The sequence below is a fragment of the Rhinolophus hipposideros genome (assembly GCF_964194185.1).
Source record: "Rhinolophus hipposideros genome assembly, chromosome: 9".
Lineage (NCBI taxonomy): Eukaryota > Metazoa > Chordata > Mammalia > Chiroptera > Rhinolophidae > Rhinolophus > Rhinolophus hipposideros.
In genome coordinates, this window is record NC_138055.1 from 60,753,236 (window position 1) to 60,772,902 (window position 19,667).

General features: G+C 43.1%; 1 protein-coding gene and 1 long non-coding RNA gene across 5 annotated transcripts in view; one reads left to right on the plus strand and one right to left on the minus strand.

Annotated features, from left to right (window-relative positions):
* The window catches only part of LOC308502445, a 79,392-nt gene that overhangs the window by 52,203 nt on the left and 7,522 nt on the right, over nt 1–19,667 (plus strand). The window contains exons 2-4 of one of the 2 annotated variants that reach the window (XR_013994040.1): nt 10,110–10,212; nt 10,707–10,760; nt 11,845–12,314. This is a non-coding gene — a long non-coding RNA (uncharacterized lncRNA). The remainder of the gene's footprint in view (nt 1–10,109; nt 10,213–10,706; nt 10,761–11,844; nt 12,315–19,667) is intronic. The other variant, XR_013994041.1, reaches the window with a different exon arrangement.
* PPM1H (protein phosphatase, Mg2+/Mn2+ dependent 1H) overlaps nt 1–19,667 on the minus strand; it is a 244,575-nt gene that overhangs the window by 8,480 nt on the left and 216,428 nt on the right. For all 3 annotated transcript variants that reach the window (XR_013994038.1, XR_013994039.1, XM_081060277.1), the window contains exon 9: nt 12,053–12,204. Coding sequence is in view for 1 of the 3 variants with exons in the window: in XM_081060277.1 (XP_080916403.1) it covers nt 12,053–12,204 (152 nt within the window). In the remaining 2 variants the exon portion in view is untranslated. The remainder of the gene's footprint in view (nt 1–12,052; nt 12,205–19,667) is intronic.

Consider the following 19,667-nt stretch of genomic DNA (forward strand, 5'->3'; position numbering starts at 1 on the left):
ACTGGTAGTTTTTCAAGGGTTTTTTTTTTTTTTCTTTTTTTTTTTTATTGTTGATGGTATGAAGTCCCACTAAGACATAACAATGAGGATTCCTTTATTTATTTATCATGGTTGGAAATTAGTTTTACTTCTTCAAACTGAGAAGATATTTGATCGTGGAAAATTCTCTGCAATGAACTTTTTAAATATTCCCTCCCCTCTTTTTTCTTTTTTCAATAAGGTTCTATTAGATCTTATTTACCTTCCAGATTTGTTTCTTTTCTATTTTTTTTCAATCTGTGATATCTTTCAAGTCACCTGTTCCTGCTTTAGCAGTTTAGTAGTCAATCCATTCAGTGAGTTACTTTATTTTAATGACATATTTTTCACCATTATGAGTTTCTATTTTGTTTTTCTCCAAATCTACCTCTTCTTACTGTTTGATTCTATTGCACATGTTTGAAATTTCTCTCAACCTGTTCTATTAGGTTTTCTTGGTGGGGGGTGGGGGGGGGTGAGCGTGAAGGGTGGGGTGGTGGGCGAAGCCTGGAGGGAAGGCTCCATTGTATCAAACTAGTTTTTCATGGTGAGTTTAAAGGTAAGATATAAGCTTCTCTTCAGTAGGGTTTAAACGTAGTAAACACTATATGCCCTGGGTTATCTACAGAGATTTGAAAATTTGTCTTTACTTGGGGACACGATGGGTTTTGCAGTCCTAGACCATATTTTGGTAATTTCTTGGCTTAGGATCTCCATACCACAGGAGTGGTGCTAGGTTTCGCTTCACACTTTTGCTCTGTGGTGGGCCTGTGCTGCTATTTCCCTCTCCTTTCAGAACCTCAATTTTGTCAGCCTCTAGCCATCATCCAGGTACCCATTTGCTTCAGGGAAGGACAGCCCCAACCTGAGCAGGAAGCTTAGGGAGAATTCCTAGGTCCTCTTCTACCAACTTTGTTGCCAGGAGTGCAGATTCCTCCACAGGACTTCTCTTTGCCAGGCTTCTCTAGTGAATGTGATGTGTCCCATCCCCCCCCCCCCACAAGCCCTTTAAAAGAGCAGTCTGTGTGGACAACTGAAGGGACGGAATAGATGCTGCATTCAATAACTTAACAGTGCAAATGAACTCTAGGGCCAGTTTCCTGATATTTCCTACCAGTAATGAAATGAAATCAGAGACAGGTAAAATGAGGCCACTTGCAGGTATCTTTCCTCAACACAACCCCAGGAACCCAGCTCTTGGCAGGTTTTGTTTTTTTTTGCCAGGGCTCCAATATTCAGGCAGACTGGTAGCCATTTTAGTGCTCATTGGCATCCATATAACAGAGCCAACTTGCCCAGGCATGAAATCATTAACAAGGTTGCTTTATATATCAAGACTGCTTTATATCAAGAGTGATACAAGAAGAAACAACTTCCTCTGGACAGAAAAAACTGCTTCTCTTCTCTCCCAGTTTGTTCTCCAATTCCTATCTGCCAAGGGCTGTCTGGTTTGGTGACAATGAAAGAAATGGCTTAATGTGACAGTAAAATAGGAGGGCTCTACTGATTTTGGTACTGAGACTGAACACAAGTCTGTGTACACGTGCCACAGACTGAGGGGGTGCAGGGAGCAGCGGGAGAAAATTTGAGTCAAAACATAAAATACAAGTTCATAATATACGGGCGAGTAGCAAAGAAGAATGTGCAGCTGCAGGTTGTGAAAGGGAAGTGGATTTGGTGACGCACCAGCCGAGACTGTGAGGCGGGCTGAGGAGCCTGCAATCTGGAAGCAGGATGTGGAGCCACGTAGCCGCGACTGAAGGTCTCATTCAGATTCCTGGGCAGACATCAGAGAATGGCTGGGGCCGTCTGAAGTACTCCCTCGCTCCTAACGAAGAGTCTCCCTGGGAGACAAGTTTTGTATTTGGAGAACATCTTTCTTCTCTGGCTGAAGCTTTCAATATTGATCAGCAAAGCTCTGTTGAAAGAAATGGCTGCCGGGGAGGGACCTGACTTGGCACAGTCCACAGGGCTTGGCTCACAGGCTTCCTCGGAGCGCCGAGGGGGAGGGAGCAGAGAAAAGCCAGCAGGGAAGGGAAGAAAAACAAAAAAGCAAGAGTGGCTGAAGAACTATGGGAAGGCCAGAAGCTCCTTTCACAACCACTGACTCTAATGTCTGGGTGGAAGGAGACCGATAAATCCTCAATTGTCTCTGCTGCCCTTGCCATTTCTGTGGCAGTTCTTAGTTCTTTTACCTCTTCAGTGGAGCATACAAAGGGCTCGGGGTGGGTTTGGGTTGCTTAGGGTCCAATCCTGGCTTTACCACCGCCCAGATGGGTGGTTCTGGAAAAATTCCTCAGCCTCTTGGAGCCCCTCCTCTTTTCTTTCTTGTAAATCTGGAATAATGATAGTGCAGACCTCAAAGGTTCCTGCCAGAATAAACAAGATCCTTCCATAAAGCATTCAGCACAGTACCCGGCATTTGGTCAGGGGTCAATAAACGAGAGCTATCATTTTCCTCATTAGACAGCAAATGCCTTTCTCTTTCCCAAGAGTTTTGCCTTAAGTCATCCACCTCTTGTCGAGTCTTGTTTCCCACCGGCCCACATCTGATTCAGCACGGTCAAAAATGTCTATTTCAAGCCCTTAGGCTGTAAGCATGCCTTAAAGTCTTTAATAGTTCTAGTTGGGAGGGAACTTCTCTTTGCCATTTGGATGGTACAGACCGGGTCTTACAAGAGGGAGGGTAGGTGACAGGAACTGGGGAATTAATGGGTTCCAAATATTTGCATATAAAAGGCAGCCTCCATCTGCTGATGCCCCGCAGGAATAGAGTATGATGGGAACAGGAGGAGGAATCCCCTTTGCATTCTGAGCAGGCCTCTTAGATTTAGGAGGTAGAAAAGCTCTCCCAAGCTTTGGAAAGTTGGCAGGGATCTATGGTGTGGGTGTGTGGGGGGAGGGAGGTGACTTGGAGAGGGCGCTTTGTTATGCTCAGACCCTGGCAGCTCATCCTGGAAGAGGCATGTCTTGGGCTCACTGCTGGGAGCTGAGTCACACATGTCCCCTGCCTTGCGCTGAAGCCACTGAAGCTGCTCACACCATTTCTGTCCCCTGCCCTAGGTTCAGGGACCCCACTCAGGTAGAATTTACGGAGACACTAGAATAATGACAGCTGCTGTCCTCTGCCACACTGTTAGTGTGTCCCTCGGGGGATGGTGCGCCAGCGCTGCAAACTCACAGACTGGGGAGAGCCCTCCACCCCCACAGGAGAGGGTAAGAATGCCTACCAGGCCTTGGCACCGGCTCCCTGGTTTCTTAGGTGGTGCGTGTTTATTTTAGTCCGAATCCCAAAGGGCAACATTTCAATATAAGGGGGCATAACAGACCATTTCCTTCTCAGTTCTCCCTGGCAAGCCCTTTAAAATGCCCTGATGTGGCAGCTAAGTGGCCACACCACTCTGCTCCGAGGGCCACACAAACAGCACAGAGTGAAGATGGGGCTGGCCATGTGCTTTCCAGAGGCTGTCATGTGCAGGGTCACAGGCTGACTTCTAAATTCCCACGGGTCTGAATATGCTTAACATTGAAAAAGAAACACAAATGCACATTTTATCTCGTCTTCAACCACCAGATCAAACACATGAATTCGTTTGTAAGACCTATAATGGATGGAGTCCTTTCTTTTTGCATTTGAAGCATAGTTTTTGAAAACCATATGGTGCTGGTAGAAATTAGCTCAGCAAGCTCATGGAAAGATTTCATAAAAAGAACCTTTGTCTTTTGCCAAACTAAATTTCATATTATCAAGGTAATACAAACTAGCATTTAATGCCTGCATTAATATCCTGCTGCCAGTGTCGGTGGGTGTTTTACTATTAACTTTCCGCTGATGACTCTCTTCCTCATCGAGGCACACAGTTATCTGAGCCACGGAGGAAATGATTGTGACAAACGGCATTCTAAACGTGACCATCAAGACAGCTTCTCTCGTTAGGGAAATGCTCTATAGAGTTTCCAGTATATTGGCACTTACAGACTTAATAAGCTCCTTGAGTGTCATGGCCGGGGGAGTGAGGGTCATTATGTCCAAGTTACAAAGATGAGATTTCCTGACCGGTTTTGGAGATTGAAGGCCTAGGCAGCAAATCCTCACCAAGTTTTGCCTGGGCACTTGGAGTGTGAATCTATGCCACGTTTTCATGTTTGGTTAACTGTTCTTTGGCCCTTGTTCCTCTTAGCTTTGCCCATGCCCTTTCCCTTTAGTAATATTAATAATTTATTCCTTTCTTACAAAATACCAAGCATCTTCTTTGAGTGTTTACATACTTGCATCCATTTTGAATATCTTTCCAAGAGACCCACTTGCAAACTTCCAGCCTTACAGAGGGTCACTCCTGAGTATTTTGCCTCAGAAAACCCTTTCCAGGCTTTTCTCAGAGAATCCTCTACAAATGGTGCAGGATCTTTAGGCCTCAAAAGAAAATTTTACTGGAATTATACAGAACTATAGGTTGTACAGTCCAACCCCCATGACTTCCAACAGCCCTGCTCTAGGATGTTAGCTTGGTATATTTCCTATAAGCAGTTCATTGCATGACTCCACAAAGGATTCACAGAACTGCCAAGTCTGCTACACTTCAGGGCAAACTCCAATAAAAAGAAAGAAAAAAAAACCCACCGCACTCACATTCTGGCTTGTCTACAAAGCCTCCTTTTAATTTTCTAGTTCCTTTGTCAAGACAGTTGAAACCCGTAAAAGGACTTAATAAAATACACTGGTGTCAAGAAGATCATACGGCTAATGTTTACCCATCTCTGCCTGAGAAGACTGTGTGAGGGTCAGAACTTTGCAAACACTATGCTGACCATCTCTTCCCTCATAACACACTCTAGAGGGGGAGATGCTATTTTAAATTTCTTATTGGGAAGGATGTCATCAGAGGAAGACAATGCTGGCAGTTTTTTTGAGAATGACTGTCGCTAAGAGGAAAAAAGAAAAGAAAAAAACCTACACACAACATAAAAGCCAAATAATCAAACAGCAAAACCCAGAAGTCCTGCCAGTCACAGGGCGAAGGCCCTGCCCCTTGATGTCCTAAATTTCTACACAAAACTAGGCAAACCTGGCAAAACTCAAAGTCAAATAGGCCCATCCAAAACCTCACATGAAGAAACATTTTGTTCTCACTTGCTTTGTTGTCTTTCCTTTCTCTCAGGCTGCCCACCCTGGAGAATACATCTTTCTCATTTTCTGTAAAACAATAGGTTGACCTCATTTGGTCAGCCTCCTCAGGCTTGGACCTAGGAGTCCCCCACTCCCTCTACCCCCATGATTAAATAGGCCAACCTGTGGTCCTGGGCTACAGTTGGGGAGAAATGAATTCCTCTGTCCAAGGAAGAGCTCACAGAGCCTTTAGAATGATGGTGGGTCTTGCTTCATCACAAAATTATGACTTAGGCTAAAACGTATTAGGATAACTGACTTGCCCTCATATTTCTATTTTGCATGACAAGATCAAAGCAGCTCCCAGTCGGGAGGGCACCATCAGGCAACCCCCTGCCATGGCTTCTGGGACTGAGCTCTCCATTCATGGGCCTCCCAAGGAGACCCACTAATCAGGGCACAAGTGTGGTGCCCTCCGTCCAAATTACACACAGATATGTGCAACTGTGTCACACACAAAAGAACATCACTTTATATAATTCTCAAGTCATGCGTGTGAAGTGAAGATTCTCCAATGTTCCAAAATGGCTTAAATTACTAAGGAACACACAGGGGTAGAGAGAAAACAATCCACATCTTATGTTTTCACCATCAGCTTGTACAGAATGTTTTCTGAGTGAATGAATTGCATACGTTCTGTACCCTTACCCCAGACTTCCTTTCCGACAACTCGTTTTCATATTCATACATCCTGTGATCGGGCCTGCTTACCTCTCGCACCTCACTTGCTGTCACTGTGACACACTAAGCCCAGTCAGACTGTTGGGTCCCTGGATGCGTTATGTTCTCCCTGCCCAATCCTACCTCACCCCTACGTTGCCTGGCTTATACTTACTTATTCGTCAGGTAGATGTTTGGACATCATTGGCCCTAGGTTAGACTCCTCTCTTTAATCACTCATATTGTTTAACTTATGCTTCTATAACCCGCTCAAGACTTTACACTCCACGAGGCCAGGGACCAGGTCTGTTTTCTTCAGATTCTTCCCCAGTGTCTGGCAGGCCTGGGCTCATAAAATTGGTCCTTAATGTTTCCCAGATGGATGAATCTGCGTGGGAGTTATCTGGCAAAGAAGGACACCTTTGCCTCTAAGTTCTGACTGTCTTCAGAAACCAACCAGAATATTTCTGTCTTCCAGCCTGATATTAGGTGTTAGCAATAAAACTATTCATCTTGTAGCTTTTTTTTTTCAACTCTTATCTGTGTGATACAGGGTTTATTCTCAGGCTTTGGTTTGTCATCTTCCCTGAACGGCAAACTGAAAACCTTTTTCTTTCCTGCCCCGTTTGTTCCATGGAGGTCTCTGTGAGCCCTGGCCCTGCAGGTGACAGATCTCAGGAAGCCGGGAGCCGCCTCTGACCTGGCACGTGTCTGGCCGGTAACAACACTGCCCATAGGTTACCACTCCCTGGAGGGCAGCCGTGTTGCCATGGAGAGGGGGCTGGTGAGCAAGACCAGGCCGGTTTGGAGAGATGAAAAAAACGTGCTTGGGTGCCTTTGTACTCATACCTGCCAGCTGGCTTTGCAAAGCTTTGTAAAAATCATCACAGTAGAGAAGAACAACATAAGAATGTTGGCAACAAGCAGGATAAAAACCACAGATTAAAACTGAAAACTCAACAGGAGAGAAATACATCCAAATTTAAATAAAAGTATCTTTAATTACAGTACCATCAATTGCTTTGCACCTGAGTAAAATTATACTAGACAATTGGAGGAAGAGACAGTCTAGCCTCACTCTTTTCCTGAAGGAATTTCTTTGTTGCGAAATATATGAAACTTACGAAAACAGCAACAAATGTAGAATAATAACAACAAACACCTATTAGTGCTGACTATGTATGTAGCAGACCCTTCATTTTATATACACGAATGAGATTAGTACTGCTGGAACCCCCATTTTACGGATAAGGAACCTCAGGCTCTAAAGGATTACCAGACTTCTCCAAGGTCACAAGTCTAGAAGGAGGAGAACCAGGATTTCAGCTCAGGCAGTCTGACTACAGACCGAATGCTGTCAACCACTGGACTACACCACCTCTCATAGTTTGCATACAAATGAACGTATGTAACATATTACAGTTCAAAACTACCACAAACCATCACGTATTCGTCATCTAGCTAAAAGGAGCAGAAAATTACCAGTAAATATTTTGGAAACTCGCTCTGAGCCCCTCCTTAATAAGCACATGTCTCCCTGGGCCACCTCTCCTCCCACAGCAAGTATTATACTGAATTTTGGGTTAATAATCTTGCTTTTTCTTCTAGTTTTAATATCTGTCCCTCTAAATGACATATTGTTAGTTTTCTACTTCATGTAAATAGAATCATAATAGGTGTATTCTCCTATGACTTGCTTATTAAACTCAGTATCATGCTTTTGAGAGTCTTCTCTGTGAAAAGAGCACCAATCTGGTTCATTCCCTTTCTGAGCTGTATTCTATTTTTTGTTTATCCGTCCTATGACGGAACGAGTACATTGCTTCATTTTTGTAATAAAACCAATTCTGTGGATATCTTTTTGCAGGACTCAAATTGTAGCAGCATCTGAAACACCTGGATGGTTTGTTAAAACACAAATGGCTGGGTCCTACCACTGGAGTTTTATTTAGTAGATTTGGGGTGGGCATTGAGAATTTGCATACCTAACAAGGTCTCAGATGATGCTGATGACACGTGGCCCAAAGACCACACTTTCAGATCCGAGGTATAGACCTAGGAGTAGGACAGGAAATGTGTATGCCCAGCTTACCAGGTATGCCATTCTGGTTTCAGAATCTACAAATTCACAAACCCATCTGCAATTGTTCCACACATTTTTAATTTGTACTTTTGTATTTAAGTTGAATATTTCTGTAATATATTTATTGGCCATTAATGACTCTTTGATTCTTGCTCATTTTTCTACTGTTTTGTGTGTGTGTGTTCTTTATTAATATGTGAGATTTCATTATATTGTATAGACATCAATTCCATTTCAGTTATACAAGTTGTAGAAATTTCTCAGTTCCTGGCTTATCCTTTTATTTTCTTTATGTTGTCTTTTGAAGAACCAAAATTTGGTAATTCCCTACTCTGAGTTTATGAAGATAGTCTCCCTTATACTATTTTCTGAAAGTTGTATTTATTTTGACTTTCACATTTAGGTCTTAATTTGCTTAGACTTGATTTTAGTGTACAGTGCAAGGGAAGTATCAAATTTGAACTTTTTCTACATGTTTTCATCGTTCTGATTTTGTCTTAATATCTAGAAGGGTAAGACCCATACAGAAATGTCACAAATATTCTTGGCATTTTGTTCTTCCATGTACATCTAGAATCAGCTTATGAAGTTCCATAAAAACGCCATTGGAATTTTGATTACAATTGTACTGATGCTATAGATTAATTTAGGGAGAATTAATATATTCACAATGTTCCTATTAAAGAATATGTATATATTCATAATATCCTGTATTTAATTGCGGTTACATATGGGTTATTACTGTTTTTTATTCCTAATATTGTTTGTCACCCACCTCCCATCTTATGGGAAATTTCATCTGCTTTGTTAGTTTTTTGTTTTTGTTTTTTTAGTTGCTTTCGGGGGGAGATTTTATTTTATGGTAAAATATATAAAACAAAATTTAGCATTTTAACCATTTTAGATATACAGTTCTGTGACATTAAGTACATTCATATTGCTGTGCAATCATCACCGCCATTCATCTCTAGAACTTTTTCATCTTCCCAAGAATAAACTCTGTACCCATTAAACACTGCCACCCCATCCCCTCACCACCTGCCCCCCGACAGCCACCAATTTCACTTTCTGTCTCTATGAATATGACTACTCTAGGTACCTCATATAAATGGCATCATACAATATTTATCCTTCTGTGACTGGCTTATTTCACTTAGCATGTCTTCATGGTCCATCCGTTTTGTAGCATGTGTGAGAGTGTCATTCCTTTTTAAGGCTGATTTAACATTCCATTGCATGTATATACCAACCACATTTTGTTGATTCATTCATTCGTCTACGGACACTTGGGTTGTTTCTACCTTTTTGCTACTGTGGATAATGCTGCTGTGAACATGGGTATGCAGACATCTCTTTGAGTCTCTGCTTTCACTTCTTTTGGGTATATAACCACAAGTAGAATTGCTGGATCATAGGGTAATTATGTTTAATTTTTTTAAGGAACCACCATACAGTTTTCCACAGCTGTACAATTTTACATTCTCAGCATCAATGTATAAGGGTTCCATTTTCTCCACATCCTCACCAACACTTGTTATTCTGTGTGTGCGTGTGTGTGTGTGTGTGTGTGTGTGTGTGTAAAAATAGCCATCTTAGTGAGTGTGAGGTGGTATCCCATTGTGGGTTTGATTTGTATTTCTCTAATGTGTTATTTCAAAGAACCATAGTTTGGCTTTGTCATTTATTTTTATTATATATTTGTTCTCTATTTTGTTATATTTAATGTTTCCCTCCATTACTTCTCCAGGGTTTATTGTGCTACTTTCACTTTTTTTTTTTTTTAAAGGAGGGCGCAGCTCACAGTGGTCCATGCGGGGATCGAACCAGCAACCTTGGTGCTACCAGCACCATGCTCCAACAAACTGAACTAACCAGCCACCCCTGCTTTCACTTTTTAGATAAGATGCTATTATTGAAGTAAGGGCCACAGACCTAAACTTTTAAATTCGGACTGTTGTTTACTAGTAGCCTGTACACGGGAAAAGAACACACAACCTACAAAGAGATAGCTCCTCTCCTTTGGCTCCTCAGAACCTTGAAGTTACAAAAATTCTTTCCAACCTGTTTATGTGGATCATATAAGCAGAAGTCGCCCAGTAACACAAGTCAGGCCTCAAGGCAGTCCTCTGAGAAATATCTTTCTCTGTGGTTAAGGGTCTCCCTTTCTTTTTCTGTGGTCAGGAGTCCGGAGTTTGTGGGAAAGCGCTGGTTGAGATACAGGGAGGAGCTCTGGGAAAAGTTACCCTACAACATGGAGCGGATATAGTCTGCAGGCAAGTCAGAGGTAAGTAAAGTCTTCATCTTGCATAACTCATCAAATTAAGGGGGAAAAGGCTCAAAATTTAGCCTTTAAAATTTTGATATGCAGTATTTTTAATGTTCAGGCCCAAGTAATTTCTAATTTTTATTGTAATTTTTTATTTATTTATAAGTTGTTTGAAGTTTGGTTTTTAAATGCCACGTGGACTGTCTCTCCCTTGGCCAGTTTGAAAGTTACATTGTCTATTCTTTTCACGGTTTCCTTAGTTATTTAAACACATTTACTTAAAGTCGAAAGTTGAACAGTTGAACCTCTTCTCAAATAGAATCACAGCATAATTTAGCTGATTACGATTCCCTCTTGCCCCCCTTATGCTATTTTTATTCAGTATTTTAATTCTATCATTTTTAATACCACATGTTAGGCATTCTTCTTCCTGTTTTATATAGTCAATGTATGTTTAAATATACCTACATAGTTCCTAATATCTTAGCTTAATAATCCATCTTACTTTTCAGATCTTCCACCTGGGATCATTTCTTCTTCTTATCTGAGTACATCCTTCAGAAGAGGTTGGCTGGCAATAAAATTTCTCAGTTTTTGTTGTACCTCAAAATGTCTTTACTGATATTTTTACTACATGTGAAAGTTCTAAAAATTGAATTCTTTTCTTAGCCAACTGAATGAAGATAGATATAATTCCACTGTCATTTGGCTCTTATTGTTGTTTTAAAAAAGTTAGCTGTTGGTTTAAATGCTATTCCTTTTATCTTTCTAGCTCTTTTAGTATCTTTTTTCTTTAAAGTTCTTCAGTTTCATTATGAAATATGTACTATAATTTTCATTTCTGCTTGAGATTTGTTGGGTTTTCTGGATCTTTAGTATCATTCAACAATTCCAGAACTTTTCTTTTTCTTCCCATCTTCTATAGTATTTCTTTCCTTTTGTAACTCTATTTTCTACATTTTAGGTTATTCTCCTAGTCTCTTAATCTCATTTCACATTTCCGCTTCTCTATGTCTCTCTGAGCCATATTCTGGATTATTCAGATCAGTTTTCCAGTTCACTAGTGTTTTTTCAACAGTCTCTAATCTCTTTAATTGAGTGAATTTTTAGTTCCTATTTTTACATTTTTCATCTCCAGAAGTTCTATTTCCTCATTTTAAAAATCAGTGCAGACATTTTTGTAGTCTTTTGTCCTTGTTCATATTTTCAATGCTCTTAAAAACATTTCTGAAACATGTTAAAATATTTATTAATATTTTTGACTGGTAAATCGAATAATGAAGTATTTTCAGGTCCACCTCTGCTGTCTGTTGTTCCTGCTGGCTTTTACTCATAGTGATTTGTTTCCTTGTGTTCTGAGTGAAAGCTGCCTTTCTCCAGAGGGGATTTCTGGTTATTTCTGAGAGTCGCTTGGGGTTGTCTAGGATATTTACATTGCTATTATGCTATAAAGGAATACTTACTTTAATCTCTCTCTCCTTTCGCAATGCTTCTCAAAAGAAACAATTCCCCAGTGAGTGAAAATATATGCGGGGAACATCTGCTATCACTCTTATCAGGAGAATCACAAATTAGATTATTCCCACTTTGGAGGATATGAACTAAGACTAAAATATCTTACAAATCAAATTCTTTACCACTTGTATCTAGGTTCAACTTAAGGAGGTTTTTATCCTCCTTTGGCTGTGAAAGTACCTCTCATAGGAAATGAAGTCCTTTCTGCTGTCTGATTACCAAACCATCCATATCAGCTCCACGACACATCATGAATGGTTAAATTGCAAGATTATTATTTATTCCAGTCACATCACGAAACACTGCTCAAGGAATAACCCTACGATCATAGAAATGCACCAACCTGTGAGGGTCGTCTGGATCACAGTTAGGAAGAAACTGAGTGATTGCTTCTGCCACTTCTTCATTTGATAAGACATCCCAGAGTCCGTCAGTGGCCAGGATCAGCACATCATCTGCCCCATGCTCGTATTTGGCAAGATCGTAGACTCGGACCTGAAAAGAACAGGAATAGTCCTACTTAAGAAGGTGGGAGCACATCATTCCCCTAACAAGCTGGCTTCTGATTTCCCTTCCCTGTTCGTGCCCAGCCTTGTGGTTTCCAGGTATGCATTGTGAGGTACTTGTTTGTGTAGCAAGCTTTGTGGCCAGAGGTAGCCTTCTTTGGAGATTTGCTGTATAGGCATTTGGGACCCAACCGGTGGGCTTAATAGTTTGACATAGAAGAAAGTAACTAAAAATGTAATACCTGAGTTGTAGCTGGAATACTGACTTACAGTAGATGCTAATGATGGCCAGAGGAGCCGCGAGAGGCTTGCTTCTTGCCTTCCTTTGCACATCCATTCCACAAGCATTAATTAAAGGCCTACTCTGGGCCAGGTGCACTAAGCGTAAATAGCAGAATGCCCTGCTTCTGAGCTCTCAGCCTGGGACGGGGAGACAAGGTCAGTCTAGCATCCTTAGTGGTTGCTCTGTAGGTACTGACCTAGGACTAAGGAGACACACTTTCTTCAATGCACTTACTTGAATCGCCTTTTGGCTCACCTATTGGAAGCCCAAAGGGACACACCTTGTGTAAGGTGGTGCTACACGCTGGTGCTACACTCAGGTTTGAGGAGCCTCAAGCTAGCCTAAATTACAGAGGACCCATGCAGACTCTGAGGCTTGGCAAATTTTCAGTCTTTCTTCATCTCTAGTACCTGGAATGATTTGGATATTTCAACATCCACCTAAACTCTTTGAAAAGAACAGAGTAATCTTGGCAAAACTAATAAGAATAAAAATCAAGCCGTTTTGGGTTAGGCCACAACTCTTCCCACCCTGCCTGGGCAGGGCAGGGCAGGGGGAGGAAGAGTTTGGGATTTCATTGCTATTCCCTAATTTGGCAGAACCAGCCCCTGCCTACACCACTTCATGAGCTGAGGACAAAGGCAGGTCAATTTCATCAATCTTCCAGCTCCTTCCACCCCCCTCATCGCCCTATCCTAGTTTTTAAAAACAAGTCTGAGTGAAAGCTGTAGGCAGGGAAAGGGAGGGGAGAGGAAGGAGGAGGAGGTAGTGTAAGCAGCTGCTCCCATGCCTCATCACACATAGTCATTATGATGTCATCTCAGATCTAGAGAGAATACAATTCTAACAGACCTACAGGCTGTTCAAATCTATGCCTTTGAGAGCCAAGCCTCCTATGTTTTAAAAAGATTTGCCCAGGCCACAGGACTGCTCTGTGGACTAACAGCCTACACCCAGCAGCAAACAAAATACCCCATACCTAACCACAGAGCCCTTGGAAAAGGAGCAAAAATGGAAAGCCTCTGCGGCCTGTGAACTTGAAGAGAACCACGCTCAGGGCTGCACAGTACCGGGCTGGCTTCTCACACTGTCTCAAAAGGCATGTTCACTTAAGGAGACATTTATATCCTAGAGCAGGCCCTGTGCCTTATGAGGCAAAATTAAAGAAAACAGAGGGGAGATTCTTAAGTTTACAGCACACTGGAATGTCCCAGATGCGAGAACTCTCTCCTCAGGCCCCTGAACTCACATGGTCCCATTTTCACTCTGTAGAAGCAACCAAATCCCCTTTGTTTTACTTTCTGTGGTTCCTGGGTATCTTAGAGCAATCTTCCTCAAATATTAATCAGCTGGGGAGCCTGCTAAACGGGAAAGTCTGACTCTTTTCTGGGATGGGACTTGAGGGGCTGCATGTCTAACTTATTCCCACGCGCTGCTGACGCTGCAGGCCCATGGGCCACACTTTTGAGTCCCAAGGCTGTAGAGTCCTGCTCGCTTATAATGAGGAAATCAAGGGCTCGGTGGCTTCCGAGACTCCTACGTAGACTATCCCCTAGGGAAGGCCATCGAGAGGATGGCATATGTCACTTCTGGGCTCCCAACTTCAAGTCCTGGCCCCCTGTGTTGTTACTTTCAGTATGTCAAAACTTGGCTGAAGAGAGACTGCTAGCTTCTTATTGGGGTGTTTCTACAATATATTTCTGTGATGATTTGAGTTCCATAGAATAGAAAATGTTAAGTAAAGGGAAGTGAGGAGATATGGATGTCAGGTGGCCCAATTTTATGCATGGAGCTGTCTCTGCCTTCCAGCTCCTTCCAAAACAAAGGTTTCTAGGTCCGACATTAACATCGCTTTAAATTGCAGGACCTGCCCTGTGTCTGGGGTGCCCAAATCTCTTCAGGTATTTCCTGCTGGCCCCCAAAAAAGTGGAGATTAGAGTTTCTTAAGATGAAGCTGCCCTGCCCACTACTCAAATGGAAATTTGGCCAACAGAATGGGTGTGGGTTGATAAATAGAAACATGTTAGAAAATGCTCCCTTTCAATTCCATCAATAAATTGAATCCTTCCCTAATTCCACTATTCACATTTCCACACACAGCTCTCTAATGCAGTTTCATTAGCCAACATGAAAATCCCTTTCAATACCATTCTCCAAGTAATTTTTATGTAAATAATAAAAAGCTGGTCTCAGCCTATTCCCCGAGGCACTCCCTAATTAACATCCTTTTAGGTTTTTACTGCTACCCTTTGTTTCCTGCCCTTTAGCCAATTTCCAAAGGACGCTGCCAACTTTCCACTTACAACTCGTGTCTTATACATTAACCTGTGATGCAGAACATTTTGTGAAAACGCTTTCAGAAAAATTGGACTTCCATGCAAGACATCCCACTGCACGCTCATCCTCCCCAGTGGCAAGGGCTTCAAAGGATTCCAGCAGGCTCCGGGGTCCTGGCCTACCCTCCCCGAAACTGTGGTTGGCCCTCCTCAGTCAGACCACACTCACCTCCCCAAAGTTTCCTGTTCAATTCCTTAAATAGCTTCTTAATGTTCCGGGAAGCCTCATGTCAAACTAAGAGGATCTGAGGCTCCCCAGGATTCAGATACCAGGAAGAGTCTTTGCAGGCCTGGGGGGGGGGGGGGTGCTGGGAGGTGTATTACAAAAATGCTTGTCTGAAGGGGGGGTTGGAGAACATGGTCAGGGCTTCTAGTGGCTCATTCCTGTGTTCCCATCTGCCAAGAAAGGGAGAGAAAGGCCACAGGAATTCTTGAGATTCTTACAGTTCTTCAGAGCAATATAATTTGAGCGGTTGAGAGAAGCGGCCTTTGTGGATCCATCTGCCCTCCTACAGCCTTCATTACATGTTTATTTAGCATTTAGCAAACTACCCTGTTTCCCTGAAAATAAGACCTAGCCGGACCATCAGCTCTAATGCGTCTTTTGGAGCAAAAATTAATATAAGATCCGGTATTATATTATATTGTTATACCCGGTCTTACAGTAAAATAAGACCGGGTCTTATATTAACTTTTGCTCCAAAAGACGCATTAGAGCCGATTCTCCAGCAAGGTCTCATTTTGGGGGAAACACGGTAGGTGCCAACGACTTTTCCAGGCACTGGAATTACCGCTGTGGACAAAATGAAGATGTCTCTTCTAACTTCTAACCTAGTAGATGTGATAGGAACACAAATAAATTCTAATGTCAGAAGAGGGAGGAAAGAAAAAATCAGGCAGGTAAGCACAGTGACAAGAGTCATGTTAGAAGATGTGGTTGTGGGGAGCCTCCCGGAAGGCACTCTCTTTGAAAAGAGGTGATTTCCCAAGGTCCCCTTCTTGTGCTACCCTTTCTTCCTTCAGAGACCCACCACTTCTCGGAATAGGAGTGTTTGGCACCCTCTGCTGACAAAGCAACCCTGAGGGAGACCAGAGAGCAGCATCTTTCTTTTCCCTGGTCCCCTGCAGTCACAATCCTTCCATGACCCCCTACACAGCTTTTACCTGTTTATGCCACTCTGGGTTCACACGTCTGTCTCTTCCACAAAATTAGTTATTCTCAATTTTAATGTGTTTAAGAATCACTTGGTGCTAATTAAACAAATTAAGATTCAAGGCTCCACCTTTAAAACTTCTGATTGTGGAGATCTGAGCCCAGGCATAAGCCTATTTAATCTTGGACCAGGTAATTCCAATGCAAGTGCTGAGGGAACGGAACCCAGAAAGCTATTCTCAGCAGGCAGGCCCTCCAGGGACAAGTTCTGCGTTGCCCAATTCGTTTTTTTACCCACAACAGAGCAGAAAGCCCAGCCCTTGGTAACCATTCAACATGGAACCCAGGGAAGCATTTCCCTTGTCGGACATTTATCCACATCCTGCTTACAGCTGGTCATCTTTTCTGCCCCGTCACATTCAACCTTTGGAGGCCAGAGACCCACTTTGCATTTCTTCTGTGCGCCTAGCAGTGTCTTTCACAGTATAAATCATAATAGCTCTCCAGAACATATTTGCTGAGCCAGAGTAAACAGGGGAAGAAGAAGGAGAAAAAAAATTCAACCTATGAGATCCCTTCAGAAGACCCACTAAGCTCATGGTGACCCAACAGATTTAGCTTGTTAATTCCGCCAACTCGCAAGAAGTCATCAAAATGGAAGACGCTGACATGTAATAGAAGCAGCAGACTTTGCTTCTCTTGTCCTCAGTGGAGCTGCTAACTAACAAAAAACATTCAGTGTTAGGGAGCGAGCAGGGCAGCGTCTGAGGGCACACAGAGCCTTGGCTGACGTGTCCCTGAGTCCGCCAAATGCTGACTGCTCTGGCAGGGCCGCCGGCTTTGGAGCACTGAGGTCCCGAACGACTGAGGTCCCGAACGCCATCAGTGGCACCTATTTTACACGGGAGTTTGTGACAAGCAGCTCTTTAGTGCATCATGTCCACTTAGCGCTCAGCGGCAGGCTGCTGTCTCAGCGTTTGTGGAGTATGTGTTCGCATCTTTGCTCTATTACTGATGAAATTTCGGTGGCATGTGAAGAGAGCTCCTGCCACTTGTAAGCTGACTGGCTTCTTAAAACTACTTTTAAAAAGAATCCATCAATTCTTTCATTTGCCAAATCTCGGCTGCTTCTCTAGGATGCCCTCACAGCTTTTACATCTTTATCAGCTCAGCAAATTCTCAGAACCCTTTCTTTCCCTTTTAAAATTCTCAGTGCAGGACGATGAGCTCCTGCAGCTCAGGCCTGGCAAGCGCCCCGCCTTTGTTATCAGAAGCGCCCCCTCTCTCCCTCCAGGGCTCTGCTTCTAACTGGCTTTGGGATTGGAGACAGACCATTTCTTTTCTCTAGCTGTCAATCATCTCATCTCTGAAATCATTGTTTAAAAATTGAAGGAAGAAAAATAAATAGAATACCTGTGTCTACCTGTCTTACAAAGCTGTTGTAAAGATCAAATGAGATAACGTGGAAGGGAATTACATATTCTAATGTACCACATGTGACTTTTATGGCACTGATCGCAGGGCAACACACCTGAAAGCAAGCTAGTTGATGGAAGGAGTGGGCTCTAGGGACCTGGGCATCAATTCCAGAAGTGTCATTAAAATTACAGTGACTGGGACTCCGTTCTGGGCACAGAAGTCAGGTGGTCCCCAAGGTACAGGCTGCCAGTAGGTGGTGGACCCTCAGGAGAGTATAAAGTCCTGGCCTCAACCCCATGTCGTCAACCCAGAAGCTCAGTCGATAGAAAACTCTGAATCTGGCACTTGTACCAGAAGAAAATAAAACCCTATTGTATTTCCCTGTGGTCCTAGAAACTAAGTAGATTATTGCAATAGTGGCACTCTGGCAGGCCACCCAGACCGCATCCACATTTGCTGTTGAGGTCCTGTCTATACTACAGGGTGCTATGAAGCACACACTGAATTTGCCGGCAGAAGATTGGGGTTTGAGACCCACCTCTGCCCCTTAGTAGCTAGGCAAAACCACATTGTTCACGCAAGGTTTTCCATCTATTGACCCCTGATGGAAACACTGAAGGAAGGAACGATTCATCCGATGGACAGAGTCAGGGAGGAGTTGGACCTCACCTGCCTTACACGTAGAGGGACCTGCAGGGGCCGGAAGCTGGGGATGTGAGAGAGGGCTGGTTTGCTTGGTGGCTTTCCATCATTTGGTTTGGCCCAAGTGCTAGATTTCCACTGGGAAGTGGTGAGGGACGAGGCACGGCTGCTCCGATGCATTGTCTCCCTTGGTGAAATGCAAGCCGGGGACTAGCTGGCCACTAGCGATGCTTCTGGCTCTAACATTCTGCTCCTCTTTCATCAGAGCATGAGTTAGACTGGGGCTGACTGACCACATGACCTCAGAGCGTTTGACTGTCAATGAATCAAGGGACATTTAAGAATTACAAATATGTTGGCTGCTCATGCTACCCGAAAGGAGCTGGTTGTTATGGCTGTGGTATAATTTTATACTTGAAATATACCACAGAGACTCTTGAGGGATTTTTTTTTTCCTTTTGGAGTCTACAGACAAAATAAACACTTGACCTTGGAGGGTAGATACAATCTAATAGCTCAGAAGGTTTCTCAACCAGCTAAAATATTATGTGAAGACGGCCTGAGGTGGTACCCAGAGCCTGGCTGCTATGGTACAGCATATGGGCTTCCGTTTTCTCCACAACTCTGGTAGTGGACACCTCAGTGAGGTAAGCTACAGGAAGGGATTTGCAATTTACATGCTGGGGCATTCCCCTGGTCTCCTTTCTCTGGGCTTCCAGTGGCATATTCACCACTGAATCAAAGGCTCATTGAATGAATCAGTGAATGAATGGGCTTCAACCTTGTTAATTAATCATTTGAGGAATAAGCCTGTGTTCACTAAAATGCCCAATTACGGAGATAAGGGTCAGAAGAAATCCCAGCCTGTGCATGCAAGTACATGGGTGCAGTGTAGATGGATTGAGTAGTGTTAAATCCATTGGAGGCAGGTGAGGCATATACAGAGAGACCATAGACCATACATCCCTGTTTGCCTCAGGTAGTTTTGGCTCGTGCCGTTTTCCTAGCATAATTATTAAGTGTCCCATTTGACTCTCAGAAATGCCCTGGTTGAGAGGATAACTTATATGGTCACCCGACATATAGATAATGAAATGACTACTATTCTTTATTCTTGTAGTTGCTACTTCTAACCATCAGGACGGAAAGTAACCAAAGTAACCAGATGGTTGCTACTTCACAGGACTCTTCACAATGGCAGGTTTTCAGAGCTCTCCAGTGAGCAAAAGAGCAAGTTACTATGTATCTTGCCTTAGAAAAAGAAACATAATCATCCCTGGTAAATCACTGGTGCCATCTGATCTTTCTTGGGAGAGATTTCATGACTTAGCCTGTCCATCTGCATCTCTAACTCGTGAGTCTTTCTGTAAAAATCACTTGTGTGCATCTGTGTGTCATTTACGTGGGTTGTTCCCACTGGGCAGTGACTTGAGATTTGCTACCAGTTATTGGAATAAAACCAGAACTTGCTGCGTGGCAAAGGCCACCCCACTGACTGCAGTCCTTCTGGTAGCAGGCAGCCAGGGCTGAGCAGACCTGTGTTCAAGCAGAGGAGGATTTGTGTAGAATCTCTCACCTAACAGCTTGGCAGTGAGCCACATACACCGTAAGAATGAATC